Source organism: Echeneis naucrates, chromosome 17 (genome assembly GCF_900963305.1).
Source record: "Echeneis naucrates chromosome 17, fEcheNa1.1, whole genome shotgun sequence".
Classification (NCBI taxonomy): Eukaryota; Metazoa; Chordata; class Actinopteri; order Carangiformes; family Echeneidae; genus Echeneis; species Echeneis naucrates.
Window position 1 is genome coordinate 5,474,248 of NC_042527.1, and position 10,964 is coordinate 5,485,211.

Sequence of the window (10,964 nt, forward strand, 5' to 3'; positions counted from 1 at the left end):
TACAAATTCCCTGATTTATGCGGTCAACGTAAGAAGTTAACAGGATTGTCAAATAACATTTAACCTTTCTATTTCTATCAGTTCTCGAGATTATTGCAATCCAAACAGAGATAGAGAAGTATGTAAATGCACCAGTAAATGAAACAAATGCGATAAGAGTTAAAGGTGAGTTAAAGAAATATATCTGAGTCCAACAACACTGAATAATGAAGAAAATGAATATAATACTCAAACTGCATATGAAACGGTTTTTTCTATGTTATCTGCAGCACTCCAAGATCAATTAAATTATCTTATCGAGGGAATTGAAAATGAAAAAGATGACAATACCAAGCTGGGTGAGTCATGATCAAAATAAGATTAAATGAAAAGAAATTGTTGATCACCACCATCTGACCAGTGGTTTCATTGAAACCCTGCTTTCCTTATGTTAGTGCTTCAGATCCTCAGTAAACAAGATGAAATTTCAAGACTGAAGAAGCAAACAGAGACTCAGAATCAAGCTAATTTAGAAAAGATTAAAGGTGGGCACTCCGCAGACTTGTTCTAAATATTTTTCCATATGCTTTGAGGGAATAAAACATCTGTTTCTTCTGTCCTGAAGACCTGGAGAATGAACTGGACCAGATCAGAAATCAGTTAAATGCAAAGACACTGGAGCTGGACTCCAGTAACATGAGGATTACTAATCTAAGTAAGTGTTTGGCTCAGATTTGATGAGGAAAAAAACTTAAATAGGAAGTACATTAATTATGAGTCAGAAGATTAAAAGTTCCTTAATGTTTTGTTAGCGGCCCAAATCTTGAAGCTTCACAGGAAAATCAGACCACTGGAAGATGAAATATCTTACCTCAAACAAACACATGCTGAGGAGATGGCAGGTAAGAACCAACACTTTTACTGTAACATACCAAAATGCACAAGTTTAGATTTTGTGAGCTTGTATTTCATCAAACTTTGAAATGTTTTCAGCACTTCAGAGGAGATTGACTTTGGCAAAGAAGCAACTTCAAGACAGTGAACGTCGTCTCAAGGATGCAGATACAAAGAATTTTGACTCAAGTATAAAGATTCCTCATTTACCAACATTTTGTTTCATGTTTGTTTCCTATAAGCACAAAGTGACACTGTGTTTGTTTCTCTCCTAGTAATGGAGATTGCTGAACTGAGGGCACAACTGAAAACTGCTCAGAGAGAGACATCCCAAGTTGCACAACAAAAAATTGAAGGTTTGTCAGTGTTTCTGCTGCCAACTGTGCATGCTAGACTGGATGTTATAAAGATTTTGCAGACTAATATGGAAAAAATTCATCTGTGTGTTTTCAGAAACAACCCAACTCATTGAGAACTATTAGGGTTTTTTTTTTTTTTTTTTTTCATGTTGTTGTTATTGTTTTTTTTTCTCCCTCAGAACTGGAAGATCAACTTCAGAGCCAACAAGGAATTCACAAAAAATTGGAAAACGCAAACAGAGGTAAGTGCTGCATACTGAAATGTCCTGAGTTTTGGGAAATAGGCTTATTGAAGAAGAAATCATCTGAGATATAATAATAACTAATACAATAATGCAGCAATTTGTTGTTTTGACACTTTTATATTTATTAGTTCTGTATAGAGGTGCTGGGTGGTTGATTTTATTATGTTCGCACAGAGTCTGGCTGGCTGTCCCCTACTCTCTATGTCTTAATATTTACTGTAAATACATGCAAGTGGTGTTCATTTTCACATTTTCTCAAAATTATTTAGTTTTCTTTGACATTTATATTGCCAGTTGGTGTTTGATACCCTCTTTCCTCTGTCAGAATTGCAACAAGAGGTCAATGACCTGAAAAAGTGCTGCAATGATGGCAACATCCATTGTGAAGGTGAAACGATTGGTGTGACCTTATTTTCTCATTATGCATATAACTGTTCGTGAGATCCAATGACAGAGTACCTGAACTTATTATTGCTCCGAACAGATTTACAAAAACAACTGCAACAGAGCCAGGAGGATGCAGATCGCCTACAACAGCTGTTGAATGAGAAAAGTGCCTCCTTCAAACAGCTGGAGAAGGAGTTGAACAGACAGACCAAGGAGAATGAGAGACTGCAGAACAATAACAGAGGTATGTTCACCTCCATGCTCACACCTAAATGCAAGAAAATTATTCAGGAAACATTATTGACTCTACACTTTGTCAACCAGACCTGGAGAGTCAGCTAAGAAACGCCGAGGACAGAGTTGATAGCCTGCAGCAGCAGGTCACTGAAAAGGAGGCCTCAAACAAGCAGCTGAAGCGGGACTTCGACAAACAGACCACCAAGTACAACAAACTGCAAGATGACTACAACAGTATGTCTATCTGCCTGTAGATGGTCATGCACACAATAAGTCCACTCTTTGAGATAGTTGCTTCAGTGATTTATTGATTTAATGTTGTTTTCTGTTTCAATGCTAGACCTGCAAAATGAGAAGAATGATCTGGAGGACAGAGTACAAGGTGACTTTTAGATATTTTCAGTAACAACACAAATATACACATACATATGCACACACACACACATTCTAAAAAATGTGGTGTTCTTTTCTCACTTCCCAGCTCTTCAAAACCAATTGAATGACGTAGAAGATAAGACGATCCATACCAGTGAGTCACACACAATTTTATTTCAGTTCTTTGACATTTCTGTTGAGTGACGTAATTTTAAATCCTATGATGCCATGCTTACACAGACCATTTTGTATGATCTTAACTGTATAACTATTAAAGGGACCCTTCACCAACTCTACACAACTAGTTCAGTTGCGTAGAGTACTTGTCATTGCTGGTTCTCCTCACCTTCTGTGGCTCTGGCTTTGTCGAGTCTGACAAAATAACCCTGACAATGACACTGTTACAATGTCAACGTTGCCTCAGAGCACAGATTTTTAACAGTCCTACATTACAAACTGAAAGTGGGACGTTTGAATGATTCTGAGATTTACAAGGCAGCAACAGTTTAACAAAAGAGGCAATCAATTTGCATTTTGGGGAACATGGGATATTGTTTTTGGAGGACTCTGGATAATTTGGCATCTGATGCTCCAATTCTAAGTATTCTGATCTGACTTCAATGATTTCGCCATCTGAATGAGATTGAGCTACCAAATCTGTGCAGCTCTGCTTTAATTTCACTGTCATTTTCAAAAATTATATAAAAGTAGACCTGATCTATATTTCTCTATTTACAGGGAGGATTACATTGGATCCAACCACAGCACATCCAAGAATAGTACTGTCTGCAGACAAAACTGAGATGCACACTATTGATGATGCACAAAATGTCCCTGACAATCCAGGCCGATTTGATGTGTCTCTTGCTGTTCTGGGCAAGACTGGCTACTCATCTGGTAGACACTACTGGGAGGTGTCTGTAGCAGGGAAGAATTGTTTTCACCTTGGTATGGCCAGTGAATCTGCTCAAAGAAAAGGATCTATTTCATTCAGACCAACAAATGGCTTCTGGACTATGGTCCTTAACAAACAGGGTGTGTACAAAGCTATTGACAGAAGATCTGCTGTTCTTTCAATTAATCCACCTCTTACTCTAGGTATTCTGCTGGACTACAAAAAAGGAGAAGTCTCTTTTTATGACCCTGGTTCCAGATCCCATCTGTATTCATTCACAAGTCAAACATTTACAGGAAAAATTTATCCATTTATCAACTTTTGTGTTGAGGATGGTTCGCAGGCTCCAATAACTTTACTTACTCCCGGATCAGTTGACTGGATTGCATAAGCAGCCATACACGTTACATTTTGTCCCATGTCAAATCTTAATAACCATTGTTGTAGGTGAAATAACAATATGGGAATGTAAAACGGTTCTTACACATTTCTGTTGTTGCTTCGGTTGAATGTTTCAGACAATAAAAACACAATATATAAAACAATTCATTTTATTTAATCTTGTTTGTAAAAAAAGGATTGGACCTCCAACATCTGTTTTTAAACTCAAGTTGAGTTGAATCTGTTTATTTCCCACTGGGTGAAAATATAGCAGAGCATCACCCTACATCTCTACACAAAGTTATTTGCCAAATATGAATGGTTTACCTTCAACAACAAACCCCATAGAAAAATTCAGATCTAAAACACATCTCCCACCTCAAGTCATATCTGTAACACATATTGGAATGATCCAACTATCGCAGTCTCAACATGGCTCAGGCTCTTCCTGCTGTTCCAGCTACACTGCTGTAGAAGTGGGCCACAAATGCCGGCTCTCGCTCCTCCAGGATGTGCAGGAAATGATTTCTCTCCTCTTCTCCCCACGACTCGAACCACTGTGTCCACAGCCGCAGCTGGCATTCAAAGATGTTCGGTAGTCGGTCTCTAACCTGGTCAAGGTGCAAAAAGCAGAGCACTTGTTAAATGTCACAAAACATTGGAACGCCAGCCTCTAGATCATCTATGTAGAGCAGACAGAGACGCAGTAGCACCTGCAGACTATTGAGTGAATCCAAGAGAGTGCACACTTTCCCGGGTACGGCTTTCCCGAGTAAGTCCTGCAGGAACCGCTCCCTCTGAGCGGGGGTCCAGCCCTGGAACCAGCTCAGGACGCAGCGCTGCTCCTGCAGGGTCACATATGAGATGGGCTCCGGCGGTCTGACCTGCCCGGCGCTCGGAGAGGCGCAGGACAGGCTCTCGAGGCTGGGGGGGCTTGCTACAACCTGAGGGACCGATGGAAGGTCCTCCGGACTAGTTGTGCGGCAATCGGTAGCGCCGGTCCAGTGCTGAGTCTCCATGATCTGTAGTACTCCTGTTGAACCTCTGAGGACAGAGTTAGTGCTACACTAGAAACCAGTGGCTGTGAGTCCGTGTCTGCTGTGTTTACGGCTGATTTAAGCTTCGGTTGACATGACTGAACCCTGAAACCACGAGCGAGGCAACGTCGCTCCAGCCGCAGAAACGCGGCCACTCATGCGCTGGAAGTAAGGAGCAGTTACTCCGAGCTGGCTAACGATGTGTAGCTTAGCATTTGGTTTCAGCAACACCACCGCCGCTGTCCGGACTTAAAGCCGACATTCCAGTCAACAACAGCTACTCTCAACACAAACCTTTGTGTGTGCCCATGCCTTTAAACATACAGCTAAGTCACAGTGTGGTCCCTACAAATGAAGTGACGGGTTGTTGAGCGGCTGTCGCGCTAACAAACACAAGAGAGTGCTGTATGCCGAAGAGTGCGCAGTTAACTAGCTTAGTTGGGTAGAGAATTAGGCATGCGCAGATTTTGCGCAAATTTGTTCGTTAACAAAGTAAAAAAAAAAAAGTAAACATAAAAAAATCGTATGATAAATAAATACATATATAAATAAATAAAATTCAGTACTTGGTTGAATTAGTGTGTGTTCCGTGGTTTAAGGTTTTATTTATTTGATATTTGATTAGGGGGAAGTCGTCGACGATGACGCAGCGAGCAGGAAGGCGTTGCTCTTCGCTGGGAACTGACTAGAGGAACGGAAAATGGCGGACCTCGAAGACGTTACGCTGGACGGGAGACCGCTCCAGTCTCTTCGAGTGGCGGATTTAAAAGCTGCTCTTGAGGAGAGGGGACTCTCGAAAAGCGGGCAGAAAAATGCTCTCATTAAAAGACTCAAGGGGGTGAGTTTCACCGTAAACACCGGAGTACGGTTGCTGTGAGCTAACATTAACGATGAGACGGGCTGATGCTCTCCTGAGGGCCGACAACTGAGTATCGTTACTGCTGAGCAGAGTTGTCGAGGTTGACGATCACGAGTCAAGTGAATAATATCTCGATTGCACTACGTTGTGGATGAGTTGTGTTTTCACCCCGTAGACACATGCGACCCGTAGAAAGACCGGGACTCCAGACAACTTAGTGTGTAATTTAAAAGTGTGTGGTATGGTGATGTTGTCCTGTTAGCTCGTTAGCTTCCCGGGCTAACGCTGTGAGTTTAGCAGTGGCCTTAGCGACTGCCTTGCCTCTGTGTGTTTCCGTTAAAGGTGCTTGTCCAAAGCCCTATACGTGTGCATGAGTTAAGCCGGAATGTTGTTGTTTCCCACCTCATGTAGTTAGCATTGGCCAGCTAACGCCGAATGTCGACAAAACAACACTAAACTTCACGGATTTTGCTGTGTTCCGCTAAAATGAAGAACAGTTTGCTCCAAAATGTTTGCCAGACTCGCAAATTGCTGTAGGTCTTGAGAGAGACAGTTTGTTTACATTGCGAGGGGCATTCAACCTTATCTGCTCCGCCATGGAAGTTGGGCCTTCAATTTCTTTGCATTTTTTTTAACTTGTTAGCTGGGTTACAATGTGTCCGCTGAATTGCGCCATGAAGGCAGTAAGTGCTGTTTACACTCAGCTCTGCAAGTGAAACACGTTATCCCAATGTGTTGTGTCACCTTTGTCTCTCTTGTGCAACTCGTACAGTTATCCATTTAAAGAAACAGTCTGTTTCTGCGTTAAATGATCTTTCTAGTTAAATCCCAGTCCCAGCTTCTGTTAAATTGTGGCCCTTATGATCGTACATTCGTATGCAGGTTGGGCCTACTCCCTCCCAATACTCTGGGTTGTTACTTTCTCACTATTCGGTACGTAAAGCATCAGAAAGGTGCAGTGATTTGGTAAACTTGGCAAAGTTGGGCGTTGTTTATTCAAGTATTGCCATTCCTGACAGTAACTTATATCCTAGTCTGTGATGTGAAATGATACATGCAGTACAGTAGTATTGAAGCTTCATGGTTGCAATGTAGGTTTAAACTGAATCAAGTCAAGCAGTGAATCCTTGCAACCATGGCCACATTTTCACTGTGTTTTGATTTGTACCATGGCTTGAATGATACGTGGTTTTAAAATCTGATTGAACCTTCTGATCGTTATTATGTTACTACACTTCTAACTAGGGAAGCTTGTCATGTGTCTTCTCTTTTTGCCAATGGTTGTTCTCTACCATAAGTTGCTTTAAAGCCAAAATTATCCAAGATCTAAATTCACAGGGAAGAGACTGATGTTGAATGGTATTTGTAGTGCCTACACTCATGCCAGGACCAACGGGAAACTTACAGGACATCTCGAAAGATGGAAATGTGCAGTCATAATTAAGATGATTATAGAATACCACATGCAATAACTAGGTAATGGCCTGGATAGTAACACGCAAAAGCACTAGAGCTAGGCCTGCCCACCAAACAAATAACTAGGAAATAACAAGCCACTAAAAAAGTAATAACTAAGTCTTTTGCCTTAATAACAGGCCCTTATGTTGGAGAATCTGCAGAGGACCTCCACTGCTCATGTTGGACTACAGCCAAACTCTCAAGTAAGTGTTCCCAAGATTCTTTTATTTTCATTTCATTTGTTGAAGCAACATAAAATATCCCCCATCCTATCAATGACAAAATGTACATGAACTTGATTCACATAAATGTGTACTGAAAGAATTCACAGATGACCTTCAAAACTTGCAGCCTATTTTTCTTTATGTTCTCTCTGACTTCAGATTGGTGAGGAAATGAGCCAGAACAGCTTTATCAAGCAGTATCTGGCCAAACAACAGGAGCTACTGAGGCAGCGTCTGGAGAGGGAGGCTCGTGAAGGATATGAAACAAATGGTAGGTGTTGTTAGAGCTCCACTGCAAAAAAGTACTGTGCTACTGCATCTTTCATGATCAAAATATTGTCCTTTGTAAACAGAGCAAGAAGATCATGCAGAAGTTAATAACAGTACTTCATGTCCTCCTCAAGCACAGGTAGGACATCATGTTGTTTCTTTAATCATTGCAGTTGGTCAAATTTAATAATCTGACTTTCTTGTGATTCCTTGCGCTTTAAATGGTGGTGGTTATTTGGTAAGAACTGTGCAGGAGCATTACCGTGAAATAAAACTGAAAATTGTGCTAAAATAAATTTCACCTGTTTTTTTTTTTTTTTTCCCCTCAACAGGATGTATCACCAGCATTCACTGAACAGCACAAGCCACCTGGTCCATCGAGTGGAGATGGCTTTTTTGCTGGAGGGAATGAGGGAGAGAGCAACCGGAACCAGGAAGCTGACATGCCAGGTCCTCCAGCATCTGGCTCTGTGGCCATGCGAGTTGCTGGTGGTGAACGTCCAGAGAGGGGTTCTGCTTCCTGTGAAGTTCCAGCTGACAGTGACGATGAGGATAGCGAGGATGGAGAGGAGGATGGTGACGACGATGACTGGGACAGTGGCACTCGGAGGAGAAGCCTCAGAGAGCCAGCCAGAGTACCCACAAGCAGAGAGAGGTCTGGAGCATCATGTCAACCCCAACAGCAACACATCCCTTCCCTTTTGTCTCCTCAGCTCCGCCAGCCAACACCTCCCCCCTCCCCACCTCCAGAGTTGTCATTCCCCTTGCCTGACACCCCGAAACAGAGTCCCCCTAGTCCAGATGTAGCCCCAGCTAGGCGCACGCCTAGTACCTCCAGCTCTGGTTCCTCCAGCAGTGATAGCCGCAGTAGCAGCCCAGAGCCACAGAGGAGCGGACATGCTGAACGCAAACCCGGCCCACTAACCCTTCTGGCACGTAAAATGGAGTCAGAAGGTGCTTTCGCTGGAGCAGGTTGGCATGGTGGTGATGGGGAAGGTGATAGACAGGACAGCAGCTCACCTTCAGGTACATTGTTACCTGGCAGAGTCCCCCCAGAGGGTCTGGTATCTGCCATCACCCACACAGCCAATGCGGCAGGCCATGTGCCATTTGTCATGATTCAAGGCAACCAGGGTGTTACAGGAGCACAATTGGCCCATATTCAAGTACCTGTAAGTGTGTTGAAGGCCACTGTTACAGAAGAGAGGGACAGAGAGAGGAACTCAGAGATGGAAAGAGAAAAAGCCTTTGAGCTTGAAATGCAAGAGAGGCAGAGAAAACTTGAGCAAGAACGCACAATGGAGATGGAACGAGAAAGAGCTCTTGCACTAGAGAGAGAGGAGAAGCAGAGAGCTTTGGAGAGAGAGAGAATTGAGCGACAGCAGGCCATAGAAAGAGAAGAACAAGAGAAAGCATTACAAAGAGAGAGAGAACTTGCTCTGGAGCGAGAGAGGCAGGAGAGGGAACTTGCTCTGGAACGAGAGAGGCAGGAGAGGGAATTTGCTTTGGCTAAAGAGAGAGAGGAGCAGGAGCAAGCCTTGGCACGAGAGAGGGCCCTGGAGTTAGAGAGACAGAGGGCTCTGGAGCAAGAACGTTTACAGAGAGAAAGAGAGGAGAGGGAGAAACAAGAGAGAGAGGAGATGGAGAGAGCAATGGAATTAGAAAGAGCCAAAGCTTTGGAAAGGGAGGAGAGAGAACGAGCTCTTGAGCAAGAGAGATTAGAGCGAGAGCGAGCTTTGGAAGCTGAAAGGAAGGAGAAGGAGAGGATTGAGAGAGAAAAGGCCTTGGTGCAAGAACGATTAGAAAGGGAGAGGTTGGAGAGAGAGAAAGCCTTGGAGCAAGAGAGACTAGAAAGAGAAAGAGCCTTGGAACAAGAGAGAATAGAAAGAGAGAAAGCTCTGGAGCAGGAGAGACTAGAAAGAGAAAGGGCCCTGGAACAAGAGAGGATAGAGCGAGAGAAAACTTTAGAACGGGAGAGAATTGAGAGAGAGAAAGCTTTAGAGCAAGAGAGAATAGAAAAAGAAAAGGCTCTTCAGCAAGAAAGGTTGGAGAGGGAAAGAGCTCTGGAGCAGGAGAGGTTAGCACTTGAGAGGAAGGAAAAAGAGAGAGTTGAAAGAGAGAAAGAACTAGAGCGGGACAGGATAGATAGGGAAAAGGCCTTGGAAAGAGAGAAGGCAGAGAGGGAGGCAGCTCTGGAAAAGGAGAAGATGGAACAGGAAAGGGCTGAAAAGGAGAGGAATGAGAGGCTAGCGAGAGAGAAAAATCTAGAGCAGGAGAAACTTGAACGGGAGAGCAAAGATCAAGAGAGAGCCCTTGAGGAAGAGAAGGAAAAGGCTCTTGAACTTGAAAGATTAGACAGAGCAAAAGCCATACAGACAGAGGAGGAGCAGGAAACGGCCCAGGAACAGGAGAAAGGGAAAGCTAGGATGGCTGAAAAGGAGAGGGAAAGTCACCTCCCTCCATCCAAACGTGGCCGTGAGATTGGTCTCACCCCCCTGCCCACTCCGCCTCCTCCTCCCCTCTCCACAGGACCAGCTATAAAATCAACTGGTGCAGAAGAGCAGGAATATGCCCATGCTTCATTGTCCCAGAGTGAAACCCAAGTAGCAGAGTCGGGTGCATCAATGTCGCCAACACCTCTGTCCCCACAGTCCTCTTTTAAGAAGTACCGGTTTTTGAGGGACTCTCCAATTCAACCCCCATCTTCCACCACTTCAATGGTTATCAAGAGGCCCCGTACCTTCTCTGATACCCCCCACCCTCACGCCTCACCTGTCTTATCCCCCACCAGTTTAAGGGAACGACAACAAGACGGTCACAAGTCCTCTGCTGAAAAAGAAGATCCGCAGATGCAGACACAAAAGGAGGTTGCTGCTAGGACACCTGGATCTATTGGGAACCTGTCTGAGAAAGACACAACTGCTGGCACCATGCTGAGTCAGAGTTCCTTGAACGAATGCATATCAGAAGACAAAGTACAGGCAGATTCAGTGAAGGAAGGAACCAAAGAAGTTACAGATGTGGATGAAAAGAAGTATCCATCAAGCCCAGTGGATGCTGCATGGCGGAAAGGAAGAGATATGAAGAATCAAGAGAAAACAAGACAAAGATCATCATCTAATGATTCTTCTTCCTCGGAATCAGATTCTGGGTCATCATCATCTAGTTCCTCTCGGTCATCCACGTCCTCTCAAGAGGAAACTACTCCTACTTCCAGAGGTAGACGGGTAAGTGATCTGAAAGGAATCTCTCGCTGTCGTTTTTAATTGAATCATAAATGTTTCTTTGTCACTCATGAGCATAAATAAAACTTTAGGTTCATGTAAAGTGAAACTAGATCAATACTATTGAACTAAATGAACAG

General features: G+C 43.4%; 3 protein-coding genes across 3 annotated transcripts in view; 2 read left to right on the top strand and 1 right to left on the bottom strand.

Annotated features, from left to right (window-relative positions):
• The first annotated feature begins 616 nt into the window (after positions 1–616).
• LOC115057999 (E3 ubiquitin-protein ligase TRIM69) lies at positions 617–3,885 on the top strand. The gene is made up of 11 exons (XM_029525284.1): positions 617–694; positions 792–881; positions 973–1,062; positions 1,149–1,229; positions 1,412–1,474; positions 1,803–1,865; positions 1,962–2,108; positions 2,189–2,335; positions 2,442–2,483; positions 2,583–2,630; positions 3,215–3,885. The coding sequence occupies exons 1-11, from the start codon at positions 676–678 to the stop codon at positions 3,760–3,762; spliced, it is 1,338 nt and encodes a 445-aa protein (XP_029381144.1). The 5' UTR covers positions 617–675; the 3' UTR covers positions 3,763–3,885.
• A 23-nt stretch (positions 3,886–3,908) lies between these two features.
• Positions 3,909–5,217, bottom strand: c17h14orf119 (chromosome 17 C14orf119 homolog). The gene is made up of 2 exons (XM_029525285.1): positions 4,466–5,217; positions 3,909–4,363 (listed from the first exon to the last, which is right to left on the bottom strand). The coding sequence occupies exons 1-2, from the start codon at positions 4,769–4,771 to the stop codon at positions 4,190–4,192; spliced, it is 480 nt and encodes a 159-aa protein (XP_029381145.1). The 5' UTR covers positions 4,772–5,217; the 3' UTR covers positions 3,909–4,189.
• Positions 5,218–5,470: 253 nt separating this feature from the next.
• acin1a (apoptotic chromatin condensation inducer 1a) overlaps positions 5,471–10,964 on the top strand; it is a 14,705-nt gene continuing 9,211 nt past the window's right edge. The window contains exons 1-5 of the mRNA XM_029524465.1: positions 5,471–5,627; positions 7,244–7,309; positions 7,490–7,601; positions 7,684–7,739; positions 7,933–10,827. Coding sequence (XP_029380325.1) covers positions 5,490–5,627; positions 7,244–7,309; positions 7,490–7,601; positions 7,684–7,739; positions 7,933–10,827 — 3,267 coding nt within the window. The 5' untranslated portion in view covers positions 5,471–5,489. The remainder of the gene's footprint in view (positions 5,628–7,243; positions 7,310–7,489; positions 7,602–7,683; positions 7,740–7,932; positions 10,828–10,964) is intronic.

What these genes read in the sequence shown, in the direction of transcription:
- c17h14orf119 (XM_029525285.1), bottom strand. Translation starts at nt 4,771, where the DNA reads ATGGAGACTCAGCACTGGACCGGCGCTACCGATTGCCGCACAACTAGT. An exon ending in ATTCACTCAATAGTCTGCAG is followed by an intron (nt 4,364 to 4,465) that starts GTGCTACTGCGT and finishes CACCTTGACCAG; the next exon opens with GTTAGAGACCGACTACCGAA.
- LOC115057999 (XM_029525284.1), top strand. An exon ending in TACAAAGAATTTTGACTCAA is followed by an intron (nt 1,063 to 1,148) that starts GTATAAAGATTC and finishes TTTCTCTCCTAG; the next exon opens with TAATGGAGATTGCTGAACTG. An exon ending in TGGCAACATCCATTGTGAAG is followed by an intron (nt 1,866 to 1,961) that starts GTGAAACGATTG and finishes TGCTCCGAACAG; the next exon opens with ATTTACAAAAACAACTGCAA.